The 17979-nt window shown below is 55.9% G+C and overlaps 1 protein-coding gene across 2 annotated transcripts; it reads left to right on the top strand.

Annotated features, from left to right (window-relative positions):
- The first annotated feature begins 697 nt into the window (after positions 1-697).
- PEAR1 (platelet endothelial aggregation receptor 1) lies at positions 698-17915 on the top strand. Of its 2 annotated transcripts, none has more exons than XM_058160521.1 (23): positions 698-850; positions 958-1258; positions 6868-6979; positions 7216-7323; positions 7432-7532; positions 7887-7979; positions 8292-8538; positions 8946-9069; positions 9270-9406; positions 10844-11056; positions 11200-11374; positions 11452-11572; positions 11941-12104; positions 12425-12527; positions 12708-12854; positions 13142-13270; positions 13490-13618; positions 14284-14499; positions 14689-14795; positions 15354-15447; positions 15769-15831; positions 16103-16327; positions 17194-17915. In XM_058160521.1, the coding sequence occupies exons 1-23, from the start codon at positions 713-715 to the stop codon at positions 17340-17342; spliced, it is 3396 nt and encodes a 1131-aa protein (XP_058016504.1). In that variant the 5' UTR covers positions 698-712; the 3' UTR covers positions 17343-17915. The 2 variants fall into 2 exon arrangements, with proteins under 2 accessions (XP_058016504.1, XP_058016502.1); XM_058160519.1 differs by having other exon boundaries at positions 6847-6979.
- Positions 17916-17979: the final 64 nt, after the last annotated feature.

The raw sequence follows: 17979 nt of genomic DNA, 5'->3' as shown, positions 1-17979 counted from the left end.
GCTCGGTAAATGCGGCCGCGGGCATCACCTGCAGGGTTCAGCTCAACTGGCACGGAGTCTCCGGGAGGCCAGGCAGGTTGGCATAGCCTGGGTCTCTGCTGCCCCCTGGTGGAGGCCGCGGCAACTGGTTGTAGCCCTCAGCCGCATCACCTCTCCTTCCCCCCCCCCTCCACCAATCCCGGCCCCTCCCTTCACAGCCGCTGCCTTTGAGAGACCCCCACTCCTCTTAGAGGACCCCAGCAAGAGGGGAGAATTGGGGACATCATGTTTCCCAAAAAGGGGTCTCGGCTGACTGGGACTGCTGCCTCCTCTGCGGACAGGGTCGGGAGCTGTTCCAGGTGCTGAGTTCTAGCAATCTTTAAAGGGCGCCCCTGTTTGTCCTTGCAAAAGCCCCCTCCCCGAATTCCTGGTGATCTCCGCCTGCCCAGTGTCAACTAGAGCAGCCCTGCTGAGCTGCTTAAAATACTCTAGAGACACAAAAGCTTCACTGGGAAAAATCACACAGTTTATATCCTGGGGAGCGAACGGGGTGGGGGTGTGGTTTCTGTTTCCACTTTGCCTTGGGGAGGGGGCTCCTGATACCATTGGTTTCCCCCCCCCATGTTCAGCGGCAGCTGCAAGGAAGTTTTGCTGAACTATTAAGCATTAAATTCCACGGATCAAGGCACCTTTTTGGGTCACAGTTTCTGCCCAGGGCTAGTTTTGAGGCAGGATGGGCGGCTCCAACGTCCAGCCTCCCTACCGCCCGTTGCGCCGCAGGATGGGGGAGGGGCACTGTACCCCCCACCCCACCCCCGACGGTCCCTGGGCCACCCCAGATCTTGCACTCCTACTGCTGGGCTGCTTTCAGGCAAGTTTCTCAGGACAGAGTTTGCATTTTGCCAAACATTTTGGCTTTCTTGCCAAAAAAAATTACTATTTTTTTTTCTGTTGTTGTTGCTGTTTCTCTCCATTCAGCTTCCTCGTCAAAGCTTCCTGAAGGCGCCAGCTGAACCCGGCCCCTTCCTGCCTCGCTGTCCCCCTCCTCTCCGATTGCATGTTCACACTTCTCTTGCGCTCGGCCACCCAACTCAGCCCGGGAAGACCCTGAAGGGCCGGGATGCCCCTCTCGGGCCTCCTCCGAGGCTGGGACCAGATTTGGCCTCTTGCTGGACACAAGGGGCTCCTGGGAGAGGAGCAGTGAGAACGAGCAGCCCACCGCCAGAACCCCCACCCCCACCCCTGCCTTTGGGTGGACTCACCACGGAGGCTCAAGGAGGTAAGTTTTGGGGGGGGGTGTTGAACTTGGAGACCGTAATGCCTGGGCCCAGAGCTCATCTGCCAATCAGGACAGAGTGCAGGGCTTCCCCTTGGCCAGCTTGGAAGGGGGCATCTGGCTGCACTGCCCTTGCCTTGGCCACCCCCCAGGAGACTGTCCTTCCCAAAGCAGACAGAGCTGGAACTGTTGGCACGATAGGTAGAATTATTTCCCTTTCCTTCTGTGAAGCTGTGTTTTTTTCCAAAGACGTTAGCAGTCTTTTAATCTGGGTGTGGCCCACCCGAAGCCTCCCTTGGGCCCCAAACCCACTTGGGGGTCTCTGCTCGGAGCCACAGGAGTCTCTCAGAGAGCTGCTTGTTTGAAGCCAGAATGGATGACAATGTTGTACATGTGAACGGGTTTTCGTGTCTCCAAAAGGAACACTTTGGCACCTCTGGGGCTGTGCCCTTAAGCCATTCCATCTTTCTCAGCCCACCCCCATCCCCCAGGAATCCTCTTTGCCTTCTACCTCCAGTCCTAGCAAATAGCTTCCATCCCTGACCAGGCTGGGTGGGGTCGAGGAAGTCCTGGGTTCAATTCCCTCCAGAATCCATTACTCATCCGTTGAAAATGCAGCTGTTTCCTAGAGGAAGGTTGAGGTTGTGGCGAAGGGTTAGTTTGACGTGCCATCTAAAAATGCCCCGCGAGCTCACCAGAAAGGCTTATCTCTGGGCAGCAGGGCTCTTAGAAAACCACAGGCACTAACTTGCCAGGGAGATTAGCTCTGCCTTCGGGAGAGTCCTTCGGGAGATCAAGCAGAAATCAGCCTTGAGAGAGGGACCTTCTCCCCTGCCCCCCGCCCCCCGCCCCCATGGATCGCTTGAGGGGGGGCTGCAAAGAGGGCAGGTGTTATATTGATATTGATAGTTTCCTGATTGCTTCTTTGTCCCCTATGACTATCATGAAGTGTTGTACCTTAGAATTCTTGATGAAGGTATCTTTTCTTTTATGTACACTGAGAGCCTATGCACCAAGACAAATTCCTTGGGTGTCCAATCGCATTTGGCCAATTAAAAATTCTATTCTATTCTATTCTATTCTATTTTCTATTCTATTCTATTCTATTCTATTCTATTCTATTTTGACGGAGAACTGGGTTAGGTGAACTTGGCTAGGCCCATGATGGCAGGCACGATGTGGGCAGTGGAGCCGAGAGTGACCCTTGGAGAGCAGAGGTCCAGCAGGTCCAACATGCCTCTCCAGCCTCGCTCGGCCACCTCTGGCTGACATCCCTCCTTGCTCCTTTCTGATAAACAGGAAGCCGGATGGGGAATCCGATGAGGCTTTGGGGGGTGTAAACAGGAGCTTTCTATCTGTGGGGCAGGAAAGAGGGGAGGCCAGGAGGGAGGAGCAAGGAGGACATCTCCCCCCCCCCCCGCTTCAGAACAGGGGCTGGCTGGCACCCCTGTGGCGTTTGGGGCGAAGGGAGGATTTTAAAATTGGTGGCAGAGCCATTGTTCTATTACCGTTTGAGGATGGGGACTCGCTTGGCAGCCCTCTAAGGTGCCCGTTCCAGGCTGTGAACTGAAACACCTGAGAGGTCAAGCCTGCCTGCCTGCCTGCCTCTCCCAACATGCCTGCCCTGCGTGTGCTTGGCAAACACCCTGAATGGGGGCGTTTTCCTGCAATGAAGTCATGAAGACTGGCCCAGGCATCGAGGCAGCTGCAAGCGGGGACGATGAGGCCCTGGGATGGCAAAGCCTTGGGAAGCACCATCCTCCACGGTCTTCCCCGGGCCTTGAACCCAGGACTGGAGTCCCCTCTTCTGAGGGGCAGAGCAGACCTCCGTCTGCCTCCTTTCAGCAAACAGCTCCCAGGCGGCCCAATCTCCACTCTGCTGGGGCTGAGTTTGCAGAGGGGCCGATTGTGAGTCAGCTGCCGGGTGCCCTCCCTCCCGCTGCCATGCCGTGCTGTGCCGTTCCTGCTGTTTTGGGTCCATTTGTGTCTTGTTTCCAAAGCACTTGAGACTGTGGAGAGATCAGGGCTTAAAAGCTCACCTCCCCCTCTGGCCAAGCAGGCCCCATCCATGATGGGGCAAGGAGAAGGGGAGCCCAGGGTGGGCTCTTGCAGCCCCCAAGACATCCCCGTGTCTTCCGAGAAATCTTTCCTGCAATCGAGTCCATTTTGGCTGCCCCGGTTCCCATGCAGGGATGCTCCAGGCTGCGGCTTTAACTCAAACCAGCTTTGCTCTTGCCTCGCCTTGTTCCCTCCCACCCCCGCAACCCCCACCCCTTGCAGGCCGTGTAGGGGCTCAGCACAGGCCTCACAGCCAAGCCTTCCAGCTGCAGATTGATACTATGCTGTCCCATGTGTTTGGGGGAGGCAACCCCCCCTAGTTTCCCCTTCTCTCTTTTCTGAAATCCCAGCAATTAACATTCCCGCCCACCCAGATCTTCCTTGCTCTGTGGGGTGTTTTAAGTACCCCATTTATCCTTTCCATAGTTTATCCTGCCTGCAGAAATGGAGACGCAGAGCAGTGGTGATCTGGGAGATTTGCAGGAACATCTCTGTGCAATTACACACAGGTGGCAGGCAAAGCAAAGACTGCCGTAGTTCTGGTCAGAGTAAGCCTTTACTTCCCTCGTGCACCAGCCCGCATCTTCTTGCAGACTGTTTTTCGGCCTCCTGCTCTACCCTGCAGCCCTAAGATCACCCGGTGCTCCCTCCCACCCCCCCGCCCCAGCATCCAGTACAAGCCAAGTCCCATCCTGCTTTGCCTCCTACCATCCAGGGGCTGCCTCCATCTTCAGGTGAGGCGGCATGGCTGCCCTCCTTTCTGCCTGCCCCACACATGCAGGGGTGTGTATGTGCCAGGAAGTCCTGGCTTGCAAAGGGGAGATCAGCTCCATTTCCCACACTCTCCAATTGCAGAGCATCAGGGTCATTTCCTGTTTGCAGCCAGGCTGAGGAGCAGCGCGTCTCTCTCTGTCTCTCTCTCCCTGTCCTCCTTCTCTCTCTCTCTCTCTCTCTCTCTCTCTCTCTCCAGATGAGCCCCATCCAGGGACTGGCAGGGGGGCAAAGGGAGCCCCACCTGTTTTGGGAGTGGGGCTGGGTCCTGGCAAGGTGGAAGAGAGCCAGCAGTGGGCCTTTGCGGAGGTGGTTTGTGTAGCTCCAGCTGTGGGAGTGACACCCTTGCTAGAAAAGTTACAACTGGATTCCTTCCTGGTTGAAAGACTTCAGATGGGCTGGATCTGGGGAGGGGGGGGCAGCCCCAGCATGCCTTTCGAAGGAAGGGCCCTGGACGGGAGCCTGGTCCTGCTTGCAAAGACGTGTGTGCGTGGGCTGCCACAGGCTCCCCAAGTCTTGGAGAAGCCTCCAAACGGCCCGGCCTGTCTTGGGCTGTAATGCAAGCAGCCCGCCCTTCCCCAGGGACTCCCCTGCTTCCAGCTTTGCAAACAGTGGAGGGGGGGCTCTCCTTCTCCTCCTCTGCATGTTCCTGGAGACACGGGTGGTCTCTGGACTGGATGGGCGGGAAAGCCGAGCAAACTGGCCCTCCTTGGCTTTTCTTGGCAAAGGAGGAACATGGATGGCCAGCCGGTGGGTCTCCACCGATGGCAGGATTTGACTTTTGCTGGGTTTTGGGCACTGGGGGGGAGTGGTCCCTCAACCCTTGCCTCTGGTTCTGTCCTGCGTCCAGGCGCATTTCTGTGAAACTCCCCAGGTCATTGGGCAGAGATGGCTCTTCAGACATTTGGGTGCAAATTTTGGGAAGGGTGCAGAAGAGGGAGGCCCAGACCATCCCTCCCTCCCTCCCCTCCCCTCCCCTCCCAACCCATGTTTCCCCCTCTCATTTTGGGGCTCCTGGGAGACCCAGCCCAGGGCAGTAGGAGCCCCCCCCCAACAGCCAGGAAGGGGTTGCAAAACTTTGCTGCCTCAGCAAAGGGGACGAAGGGAATTGGACCCAGTGGATGGATGCTTCTCTGCCCTGTTGCCAAAGGGGGGGGGCAGGGAGAGCACGTCCAGAGAGGGGAGGAGGCTTAACTCCTTCACTGCCAGCGGTGGGAACCGATGTTTGGTAACAGGAGCTTGTTTGGCGCCATCTAAGCAAGTAAACTTTTCCTATGTGGAAAACCACCGGCAGTCTCAAGCCGTGAGAAACTGACTGGGGTCAGTGGTCAGGCCTGGGCTTAGGAAAAAGATTCCACAGTTGCGGAATTAAGTTTGTGAAAGGGGGGGAGGGGGCTTCAAGCTTAAAATTGCAGGCGCCGCCTTCCAGAGCCAGGAGGGTCTTCCAGCTTTTGTTTCAAACTGACATCGTATCTCTAAACTGGGACTTTGGAACCGAAGGAACAAGGGGAACAAAGCAGATTTTCTGTTGATGTGGCCTCCACATCTCAGGTCTTCCGCAGTGCCTGGATGAAGGTTTCATCCAGACCACTTGAGCGTCTCCAGTCCTCACAAGGAACCACATCCCCCCCCCCAGCCTCCCCCCCCCGCCCTCCCCCCCGTCCTTCTCTGCTCCTCCTCCATGCTTATTGGATAGCTCCTTTCCAACATCCAACCTTTTTCTGGGCAGCCGTGGTTTCTCTCTCGTTTTTTCTCTCCTGTTTTATTCATATAACTTTCAATTTTCATCGAAACAGTGTGTATTCTGGGTACAATTGTGTTCCAATAGTCATATTATACATCTTTGTTGTAATAGATCATCACCATCATATTGATAGTATAATAGTATAATAAGGTTAATACTTAACTTTAACATCATCTTCTTTAACCCCTCTCTTCTATCCCATTTCCTTCACTTACGTCTCCTCGTTTCTAACTTCTATTTCTGTTATCTAGCCATTGATAAAATGTGTCCCATATCAAAAAATATTCAGTTTCTTCTTTATCCTTATTAGAAAGTGTTAATCTGTCCATTTCTGCACAATCTAATATTTTTTAAAATTACATTTCCCTTAGATGGGATCTGATCATTTTTTCATTGTGCAAATACAATTCTAGTCGCAGTTAGTATACGCAGGATCAAGTATGCAGTCTTTTTATCATATTTTTCTGGTAGAATGCCCACAAAAATATCTCAGGTTTCAGGTCTATATGTTGTTTTATCACTTTTTCTAGCCACGTGTGTATTTTCGGCCAATATTTTCTTGCCTTTGGGCATGTCCAAAGGCGGTGGTGGGTTCTGGATTCTTGGAGACAGCCTGTCTTGTTCTGTGGGGACCATTGGGGGCAGTGGTGGGTTGCTACCGGTTCGCCCCGGTTTGGGTGAACTGGTAGCAGCAGCATCAGGAGGCTCCACCCACCCGCCCGGACACTTCTGCGCATGCACAGAAGCGTTGCACGCGTGTGCGAGCACCCATGAGCGAACCAGTAGCGACGGGTTTTGAAACCCGCCCCTGGTTTGACGTCTCGGTGTTGCTCCAGCCTGGATGCCAGCCCCGCCAGCGAGAAAGCCCCAGCTCTGTGCGTTTCCTGTTTTCGCACGGACATTCCTGTGTTTGTGGACATCATGCTGGAAAGATGCCACCAGGGAGGGAGGGAGGGAGGGAGGGAGGGAGGGCAGAAGTCAGGTGGTGTGAAATCAAATGCCTTTACAATCACCACAGACCCCTTTCTGTTCCCTCCAGACCATCTTAGGATGATGGCTTACCGTTACTCCCTGCTGTTGCTGTGGCTGCAGCTGGACCGAGCCCTGTTGCTCCGCTCCAAGGACCCCAACGTCTGCAGCTACTGGGAGAGGTGAGACCCCCTGGCAAGGCAAGGGTCCTGGAATGCAAAGATGGGGGTGGATACGTGGAAGACCAGGTGCCCAGAGGCAGAAGACATCAAAACTTCCTGAACAGGGAATTGGAGAAGTGCTCCTTTCCCCATTTCTCTCCTCATCCTGGGCATGTCAGGCCCCTGCATTTGTGTGGTGGGGGAGCAATGGCTGAACCCCTCCCTCCCCCAATTCAAGCTGCTGTTGTTCCCCCTAGTTTCACCACCGTCTCCAAAGAGTCCTTCGTGCAGCCCTTCGTCCAGGAATCCAAGGAGCCCTGCAAAAGCCCAGCGTGGCTACGGGCAAAGACCTGCCCTCAGTACAGGTGAGCACGGAGCCCTGCCACCTGACAGGGCGGAACCCGAGGCTGGGCTGTGGCATGGAGTCCCGGTCTCTTCCGGTGCTCAGCAGCCTTTTCTCTTGGCGCTTTCAGAGTCCTGTACAAGACAGCCTACCGGCAAGGTGTCAAAGTAGACTACCGAAGGCGCCATCAGTGTTGTGAGGGGTTCTACGAGAGCAGTGACACCTGTGTCCGTAAGCCCATCTCCCCATGGCGATTCCCCCCCCCTTGAGCCACTGCGGAAGGGGAGACGGTCTGCACACGCAGGCTCAGGAAGCCAAGCAGAGCCAGCCCTGGAAAGGGATGGGATGGGAGACCACCAGGAGATTCCCCCAGGGCCAGAGAGTAGAATGGGAAATACCAAAAGATCCTGGAAGCTGCTTCTGCATTTCTGTTGAGCAAACAGCCTGGATTTCTCCTCCCGTCCCTGGGGTTGAGGTCAGGAGGGATGCAAGCCTTTAATTCTCTGCTTGGCCCTTGCAGTCCCAGGGGAAGCAGTTCTGCAGGTCAGGCAGGGACTGGCAGGTGATGCTGTCTTTCGGCTGCAGCTCGGTGTGCCCAGGAGTGCGTGCATGGCCGGTGTGTGGCTCCAGACCAGTGTCAGTGCGAGCAAGGCTGGAGGGGCACAGACTGCTCCAGTGGTGAGTCATCCCCTTTGAGCCAGTCCTCAGGGCCCAGAGTTCAGAAGGAAAGACCTGGGGGCCATGGGGTGGGTCAGAGGGGCTGGCCCGCAAGCAGCATCAGGAACTAGAGCAGTCTTTGGGCAGATACTGGCCAGGCCTTCCCCTTGTCTAGACCTGCTCGTTCAGGGCACTTGACTGAGGCAGATTTGTGGTGAGGGGACACCAAGCTGTCTGGCCTTCCTAGGATGGCAGCCGATGATCCTAGAAGCAGGTTGGATCAAGGCCCCAGGAGACCTGCAGAATTGCACACCCTCTTTTTCTCCTCTCCAGAGTGCAACGACCAATCCTGGGGGCCCGACTGCCAAAGCCCCTGCACGTGTTTGAATGGAGGCAGCTGTGACCCCCTGACTGGGGCCTGTGCTTGTCCCCCTGGCTACTTTGGGCAGGAGTGCCAAGAGCCCTGTGCCACAGGGACCTACGGCCAAGGATGCCGGTTGGATTGTCATTGCCAGGACAGAGCGGGCTGCGACCCCGTGAACGGCGCCTGTCTCTGCTCTCCTGGCTACACAGGGCCACAGTGAGTGGCTGGGAAGACAAGGCAGAAATGCTGAGCTGGGGCATTCGGGGGGGGGCAGAGCGAGGGTCTGGTGGCACCAGAGACATGGGGGCATCAGAGCAACACCACTGGTGAATTTTTCAGCACCAGAAATTGCAGGAGAGCAACTAACTGCCCTCCCTGAAATAGCTTCACCTACATTGGACTAGGGGCTGTAATGTACTTTAAAGATCTAGACAAACTTAAGTCTTGTCCGCTGGGTGGGGCGGGAGGAGGTCTAGAAGGGGCTGTTCTGACTGTCCACAGCAGGACTGGATGCAGGATGGGCCTCTGAGAGGTTCATTTCTTCCTGAAGTGGATCCCAATGAGCTTGGTACAAGCGGTGGCCTTGAGCCCATCCTGTGGACTCCCCTCCCTCTCTCTTCCAGCTGCGAGATCCTCTGTCCCAACAGCACCCACGGATTCCAGTGCCCAGCCTACTGCCCCTGCCAGAACGGGGGAGTCTGCCACCTTTCCTCCTCCAGCAAATGTGCCTGCCCTCCTGGATGGATGGTAGGTGGGCAGGGACAGGGAGGCGGACCCCCAATTCTTTGGGATCGATTCTACCTTCCTATTTATGTGAACAGAGACACGGAATGGAGGGAGGGCTGTTTGACAACACAGTTCCATGTGACAAAATCTCCCTGCCATTTGGACACATGTTGTTGGTTGAATCTCCCTCCAGGCAGTTTCTGACTGCTCTCCCCCCACAGGGTGACATCTGCTCCACCCGGTGCCCCACTGGGCGTTTTGGTTCCAGCTGCCAGGGAGAGTGTCGGTGCCACAATGGAGGCCAGTGTGATCCTGATTCGGGCCAGTGCCGGTGTATGCCAGGCTACCTGGGAGAGGAGTGAGTAACCCTTCTGCAGTGTAGGGCTCTTTGTGGGGCCTCGTCAGTCCTCATGATGGTCTTCACAGGCCGCCAGCCTGCTGAGGATGGCAGGCGTCTCATTTCCGATTCTTTGTAAGGAAGTGATCCAATTCCACTTCTCAAGTCGGGCATCTGGGCCTTGGATCCAGACCAGCTGGAACAAGTTCAAAGAAGGTTCACAAAGATCTTCAGGAAGTAGACACTAAGATACAGGAGAACCTGGGACATTTCACACCAACAAAGAGCTAAGATAATCTAAAATCAGAATGTCCCACAAGAGAATGCTTGTTCTCCTTTGTGCAGGACACACAATTTCAGTACAAAAAAGGCACATTCCTCCCAAAACTTTCTAACAATAGCTGCAGCTTGAGAAGGAAACTGTTTTCCACTGGGATGATGGGCCCTCCTTTACTGGACGTGTGTTATGCATCTGTTTCGGAGATCAGCTCCGTAGCCTGCAAGGCTCCCCCAAGGAGAGGGTTCTCCTCCCACCAAACTGACCTCCTGTCTTTAGCTGCATTGTCCACCCGATGCCCGGCATGATCCCCCGTGGCCACCTGCAGCAGTTTCTGCCCAGCTGCAGTTGTCATTGATTGGGCTCTCTTCCCCGACAGCTTCACACCCGCCTGCCAAGGCCAATCGCCCAGTCTCTGCTAAAAGTAGCAATGGCCCTTTGTAAACCCGGTCAGCCTTCATGCAGGAAGCCCCTTGCCAATTAGGTTGGCTATGGTTAGCGGATGAGTCCGTGTTTCCCCCTAAACTCTAAGAGGAAGGAAACTCTGCCGCTGCTGTCCAGGAATTGCAAACAATGGGGAAGGCAGAGGGAGACGCTTCTGGGGAAGATTGAAGCGGCCACTCTGACTCTGAGGAGGATGTGGAAGAGCTGAGGAGAGCACTTATGACTCTTCAAGGTTGTGCAACGCTGTTGGCAGCCACGCCCCTCTTGGAGAGAATTCCCTGCAGATCTGTTGTGGAATGTAGACCAGAGTCGCAGGAGGGAGGGGCTGTTTCCCAGAGGGCAAAGAGAGGGCAGAGCTTGGAATCTCTGGTAGGCAGGAAGAGGGCAAAGGTGGACCTTCCCTAGCAATTCACAGAGCACCTCGACAGCTATGCGGATAATTGCTTTAGTCTGGCAAGGTTCTGTCTGTAAGCAAACAACTATAAAGAACTACTCAGAAGTGACTTCACATGTCCTTCTTGGTTCCTTGGGCTTGGCATGATCAAGGTCAAGAGGATACCTCTTGCAGTGGTGGTGGTGGGCTTGTAACAGAAGTCCCCCACCCACCCCACCCCCATTTTATGGATTGTGTTGACACAAGCCATGCTCTCGGACCAGCATTCTAGGCCAGCACTGCAGTTGACCGATGTTGGCAGACGTTGTATTTTCTGTTCTCTACCCTTCTGCTCCTCCCCAAGATGCCGCGAGAAGTGTCCCATTGGCAAATATGGGCAGGACTGCCACGAGACCTGCGACTGCACCAACGGGGGCCATTGTTTTCACATCAGTGGGGGCTGCTTGTGTGAAGCCGGGTTCTATGGCAGCCACTGCGAGGAGCGGAAATGTCTCCCCGGGCTGTACGGCCTCAGCTGCCAGTTTCCTTGTCTCTGTGATCCTCAGCACATGCAGAGGTCAGTCCAGAGGCACTTGTCCAACCTGCCTCCCCCGCCCCCCCCGCAGTGGATGGGATAGACTGGAGCGGTCCCAATAGGGAAATCAGGTTCTTCAAGATAAGCCCACTGGACGGGCATCATTTCTCGGCTTGTCCCCACAGCTGTCACCCCATCTCTGGAGAATGCACCTGCAAGGCAGGATGGGCCGGCCTGTACTGCAACGAGACGTGTCCCCATGGATCCCACGGCCTCAGATGCCAGGATCCCTGCCTGTGCCTGAACGGGGGCACTTGTGATGGCGAGACAGGGCACTGCAGCTGCCCACCAGGCTATACAGTGAGTGCCTCTTGGAGTCTAGAGGGGGCGTTTTCTGGGGGTCAGCAGCATCACCTGACTACTTTTACCTTGGGCAGGACAAGCACTGTTCCAGCCCCTGCCTGGATGACACTTTTGGGGTGAACTGCTCTCAGGAGTGCAGCTGCCATAACGCCCTGGGCTGTTCTCTCGTGGATGGGACCTGTTTCTGCAAGGAAGGTAGGACATCACTGGGATGGGTAAGATCTTGGGAGGCGGGCAAAGAGATGCTGCCTGGGTTGAGACTGCAGCTGCATAACGGAAAGAGGCTCAGAAGAGAACCTCCTTCGCTTCTCGGGAGAATTGTACTTTCAGATTGGCAAGATTCTCTTATTGGAGCTCTAGAATAAGGTTGAATTAGCTCACCTGGCTATGTTCCTGTGTGGTCTACCCGGGAAGATGGGCCACCCATGAGCTGCTGGGATGGGAGATACCTTCCTTTGTGAGTTCCAACTGCTTGTGCGAGAGGAGGAGTGTGCAAAGAATCCAGAACTCACACCAGTCGCTGCACACGAGGCCTCCTGTGAATCTCTTCTCCTCCCCTCCAGGCTGGCAGGGAGTGGACTGTTCTGCCCCCTGCTCTTCAGGCACCTGGGGGGGCGGTTGCAACCAAACCTGCCTCTGTGCCAACGGAGCAACCTGTGATCCCATTGATGGAGGATGCACCTGCGTGGCTGGGTGGCAAGGCAGCCAGTGCACGCAGCCATGCCCGGTAAGAGGGCAAAGAGCTTGGATGCCAGCCCGTCTGGGTCTTGGGCTTATGGTCCTTGAAGGATCTGTCTCTGGGTTGCCCCCAAGGGCAGCGTTCCCAGGGAAGGAGTGCCTGGTGGTGGCCGTGACCAAGTCTTGAGTGGGGAAGTCCGGATAGAACATCAGAGTTGTTGGAAGAGACCTTTGAGGTTTTCTAGTCCAAGTCCCTGTCTAGTCAAGCAGGAGATCCTAGACCACCCATAGCAATCAGTCCACCAGTAATAATCGGGGGGCTGCCAGCCAGCCGTTGCTCTTCCTTGTTTCACCCTTGTTCCTGCCCAGGGCTGGTCCTACGGCCTGGGATGCAGTCGGAAGTGTTCCTGTGAAAACGCTGCTGGCTGCGACCCCGTCACTGGACAATGCCACTGCCTGCCTGGATGGAAAGGTCAGGAGGGGTCTGAGTGGGTGGGCTGAGGCAGACCTGGGGGAGCTACAACCCCATCTGCTGAAGGATAGGCAGGCAGGGCAGGCACAGTCCATTCAGATCCTTCTCTGAAGCCTATGAAGCCCCATTGGTGTGGGGGCCGTGGAGACAACTGCCCTGGGACCCTCTCCTTCTCCCCAGGACCCCGATGCAGCCAGCTGTGTGCGGAGGGCCTGTGGGGGGAGCAGTGCCGCCAGCTGTGCTCCTGCAAGAATGGGGCCAGCTGTTCCTCCAAGGATGGCATCTGTGAGTGCGCCCCAGGCTTCCGGGGGCCCAACTGCCAACGGCGTAAGTGAACTTCTCTGGGGCGGCAGAATCACCTCCCACCTCTGGAGACCCCAGGCCTCCATTTTAACTGCTGTGGGGGGGGGGTGACAGGCAGAGGAAAAACAGCCCCCTTGCCAACTGCAGCGCCCATCTCTCTGCTAAAACCCCTCTAGAGTGCCAGCCTTGGCTGTTAAAGGCAAAAAATGGAAACCAGGCTCGTCTCTCCCTTCCTCGAAGCCGTGCCATCCCTGCCCACAGACTGACCGCAATCCCCTTCCCCTCTTTGCCATCCCCTGCCCCAAATGCAGCCTGCCAACCGGGCCGTTATGGCAAGAAGTGCTCCGTGCCCTGCAAGTGTGCCAATCACTCCATCTGCCACCCCGTGGACGGCTCCTGTGACTGTCCGCCCGGCTGGACGGGCAGCGATTGCGCAAAACGTGAGTTAGATGGGCACAAAGCCCAGCTCAAGGAATCCAACGATGCCCCTCTTTTGGGGTGGGGGGAGAGGGTCCTGGAATGGGGCTGTCTCCCACTGGGCCGTCTGGCCAGGACTGGGCCACTCGGGCCTCCTCTAGGGGTGTCCCCACCTTACCCCCCGAATGCCATTTTCTGGGTTGGTGTAATCCATGAATGCAACAGATCCAATATGTTTGCAGGCTGTAGTTCCGGCTTCTTTGGCAACAACTGCACCTCCCGGTGCCACTGCCAGCACGGGGCCCTCTGTGACCCAGGCACAGGGTCCTGCTTGTGCCCCTCAGGCTACACCGGTGCCCACTGTGAGACTGGTAAGTGGGCCATCCTGTTCCCTCTTCTCCAGAGTCCTCTTTGGGACCCTGGGCACAGGAATGAACAAAGTGAACATACCAAAAATTGGGATACCCTTGTCTTTCCTCTTTTCTTTCCTTTCCTTCCTCCCTTCCTTCCTCCCTCCCTCCCTTCCTTCTTTCTTTTTCTTTCTTTCTTTTTCTTTCTTTCTTCTTTTCTTTTCTCTTTCCTTCCTTCCTTCCTTTCACTTTCCTTCTTTCTTTTTCTTTCTACTTTCCTTCTTTTTTTCTTTTTCTTTCTTTCTTTCTTTTACTTTCTCTTTCTTTCTCTCCTTTCTCTTCCTGGAGGTGTGGTTGACAAGGACTCTCCATCCTCAAAGAGAAGAAGAGGTTGTGCCAGGGTGTGTGCCGGCGCCCTCTCTACACAGCCCCTTTGACCATCCAGAGCAGGCGTCTCCAAACTTGGCAACTTTAAGACTTGTGGACTTCAACTCCCAGAATTCTCCAGCCAGCACCCACTGAGGAATTTTGGGAGTTGAAGTCCACTAGTCTTAAAGTTGCCAAGTTTGGAGACGCCTGATCCAGAGGGCACAGATGTGGCGGGATGGTCTCTGGACAGGCAGGGCTGACCCTGGCTCCTGAGTCTGGCTCTGAATTGCCCTGTTCCTCAATTAAATGATTCACAGGCCGCCCCGATCACCCCCTCACCATGGTTCCCGCCTCGCCAGCTGCCAACCCTTCCTTGGGGGCCGTGATTGGCATCATCATCCTGGCTGCTTTGCTGGCAGCCGTGCTGGTCCTTTTCTTTTGCTACCGGCGGTGTCAGAAGGAGAAGGAGAAGCGACATGTCTCTGTGGGCTACACCACAGGCAGGACGGACAGTTCGGAGTATGTCGTCCCTGGTGAGCTGGGGCTGGGCGCAGGAGGGTGGTCGGGACCAAGTTAAAAGAGGAGAGGGGCCGCACCCCTTGGAGGGGCGACTACAGTGTGCCAACCTCTGTGCCCAGGTTGACACGAGTGCCTGACACGAGTGCGAATCATGTGGCCTTCCCAAGAATGCTAATTCAAGCCAATGGCTCTTGTCTTTCCAGATGTGCCCCCCAATTACACCCATTATTATTCGAACCCCAGTTACCACACCCTCTCGCCCTGCTCCCCCAGCTTCACCATCCCAAGCAGCTCCAATCAGCCTGGCAAGGTGAGTCTCCCCTATTCCAGCCCCAGCCCCCAACGACCCTTGAGAAAACACCCAACTCTTCTTGATAAGGTGGGTGGTAGTCTCTCCGTGGCCATAAAGAGGCGGGTTGGGGGGCAGGGGTTGATGACATCCAAGGGGCACCCATGCCAGAGCTGACCCCTTTTTATCCTCACTGTCTCCCGAAGTATTCAAAACTTCAGGTTTTTTTCCTTCTCCTGGATGTCCTGATTTTCTTGGAATTAGTGACCCTCCCCCCCTTCAATGGGGCTGCTCTGCCTGATTCAGAGGCTTCTCCTGATACCTTTCCTCTCCAAACCTTTACGCCAGGGGTGAAATCCAGCAGGTTCTGACAGGCTCTGAAGAATCGGCAGTGGAAATGTTGAGCAGTTTGGAGAACTGGCAAATGCCATCTCTGGCTGGCCCCAGAGTGGGGTGGGAATGGAGATTTTGCAGTATCCTTCCCCTGCCATGCCCACCAAGCCACGCCAACAGAACCGGTAGTAAAAAAAAATTGGATTTCACCACTGTTTTACCCCCAATGTTTTCTCCACTCCGCAGAGTCTGGAGCGGGACTGGTCAGGACTCTACGGGGCCGACTGTAACGCCACTCTGCCCAGTGACTGGAAGCACCGCCAGGGGAGCCCAGCCCACGGTGAGTGCCTGCAGATCCTCCTCTGAAGTGGGGGGCAGGGAGAACCTTAAGCATCCCACCTCCTCATCTTGGTCCAAACCGCTGCTCTTCTGCAGCCCCAGAAGCACTTGCCACGTGGCAGAATCGTGCGGGTTCTGAGCCTCTCCCCCTTACAAAGAGATACTCCGGAGCCCTCTCTTATAAAGATTTGAGAAAATGGGAAAAGACCCCAAACCCCACAAAAAGAGAGTTGTTTGGAGAAGCTGAGCTCCTGCTCCTTGTGCACATTCCCCCACCCACCTCTTAAACCCCACTTCATTGGACAACTGCCTTTTTTCGCAGGGGGAGGCTACCTGGACCGGAGCTGCAGCTACACGGATGGCCTCGGAAAATACCGCTGCCAAGGTAATGGGTCAAGATGGGGACTTTCCAGGACCTGGCAGAGAACAGCTGCTGGGTGGTTCAAGCACTGCAGCTGGTGGCCTGCGATGGTCCCGCTTTGCTGGAGGACGGGAGGTGGCTTGGAAACCTACTTGGTCCACCGAAACAAGCCAGGATGTCCACCAGCATTGTCTCCCATTCCCACAACCCCAGAGAAGCTGGGCTGAGCCTTCGGGGAACCTGGCTGTGCTTGCAGGACACAGCAAATGCCACGGCTGCCCTCTTCCCTTCCTAGTGCACACCAAGGATGCCCCCTGGGGGCACAGCGACAGCTCCCTCTGCAGCGAGAATCCCTACGCCACCATCAAGGACTACCCGGGCCCTGCGGGGAAGGCGCCGGAGGCCAGCTACATGGAGATGAAATCTCCCCCTTCCTCCAAGCGGGAGAAGTCCTACGCGGAGATCAGCCTCTTCGAGGACCCCTCCTGCGGCTCTGAGATCAAGGAAGAGGAAGGCACAGGTGAGGGGGGGTGAATCCAGCAGGTTCTGGAAAACCGATAGCGGATATTTTGAGTAATTCGGAGAACCGGCAAATGCCACCTCTGGCTGGTCCCAGAGTGGGGTGGGAATGGAGATTTTGCAATATCCTTCCCCCCAGGGTGGGGTGGGAATGGGGATTTTGCAGTATCCTTCCCCTGCCATACCCACAAGCCACGGTGCCCCCCCACCCCCTTTGCTGCCGGTTCCGGCTGCCCGGCTGCCCAAGTGGCGTTCACACCTAGAAGCGAAGCCTCCCTCCGGAGGGTCGAGCTACATTTATTGCCTTTCTGGGCCTGGTTTCTTTCCAAAAGACAAACTCACTCAGCCCCCCCAAAACCCTAAGATTACAATACAAGATAGGCTCATGGCGATCAGCTTAAAATAACTGTAATAATCATAATAAAACAGCCCGTCTTTGGGGACTCCGTGTTAAAAGAAACTTTGGTGGGTGAGACGGAAGGTGAAGTCCGAAGGCGGTGGATGGTTTTTGAAGGGGGAAATCTTTCTCAGGGGTTTCAGAGGCAATGAGGGGGCTTTTCATGGAGGCAAAGCAACTTTGGGGGGGGGGGTCAAAAGAAGCAAGCGTCCAGTTACAGAAAGGTGTCCAGTTGGCAGCCAGGATTTTTTTCTTTTTCCAAAAAAAGATGAGGAGGTCTTTTGGCAGTCCTTCCCTGCTCCCCTGACCCCTTTGGGTCAGGTACGAGAAGCTCTTCTGCACCCAGGACCCTTCCTCAATGCCAGGATGGGTCGGGGTGGATTATGGGTTAGAGATAGCCGTGTGGAATCAGGAAGGGCCTCGCTTCATCTTCCCTCATTCCTGTTTCCCCTCTCTTCTCCCCCTTTTAGCCGCAGCGGAAGGCGTCTTGCAGGCGACTCCAGCCATGCCCCCCAACCACTACGATTCCCCCAAAAACAGCCACATCCCCAGCCACTACGATGTGCCCCCAGTCCGGCACTACCCACCGTCCCCTCCACTCCGAAGACAAGCCCGGTGAGGCTTCTGCCTGCTCGCCGCTGCCTCTCCCAAATGACCCACCTGGGAAGACTGAGGGCCAGGATGATGGGGGCATTCTGGCCAAGATTAACAATGGAATACCGGGGGGGGGGGGGGGGAGAAAGCCTCCATGAAGAGGGCCAGCGGACGAGACCTGGCCAGACTTTGGATGTTGGGGAGCTCCGAAGAGAAGGTGGAGCAAGCCCTTGGCCTGGACTCTGCACCCCTGTTCTCCCCATCTCCCCCCTTTGCCCAAAGGAAAAGCTTTGTCCCTCCATGAAAAGCTACAAGTGGCTGGGTGGGGCATCGCAGGAAGACACAGGCCTGCAGCTTCCTTCTGGCCAAGGAGAAAGGCCACTGGCCTCTCGGACTCCCCACTATTTGCATTCAGTAAAGGAAACCCAGAGGTCTCCCATGGCAGCCCTCAGCATGGGGGCAGAGCTGAGCCAGGAGGGGTCCTTGTCTCACTTGGCTGGCCAAAGAGAGCATTTGGAGGAGGGGAGTCCCCAAGGGGGCTTCTGCTGTTTGGGGGTCCCTTCAGCAGCTTAATAAAAACTTTGGGGTGTTTGTCCTTCTCCGCCTCGCTTCTGAAATCTGCCCCCCCTCCCCAACCTGGCAGCCTGGCGAGTGAAGGAGAG

Source organism: Ahaetulla prasina, chromosome 17, assembly GCF_028640845.1.
Source record: "Ahaetulla prasina isolate Xishuangbanna chromosome 17, ASM2864084v1, whole genome shotgun sequence".
Lineage (NCBI taxonomy): Eukaryota > Metazoa > Chordata > Lepidosauria > Squamata > Colubridae > Ahaetulla > Ahaetulla prasina.
This window is presented reverse-complemented; position numbering and strand designations above follow the sequence as displayed.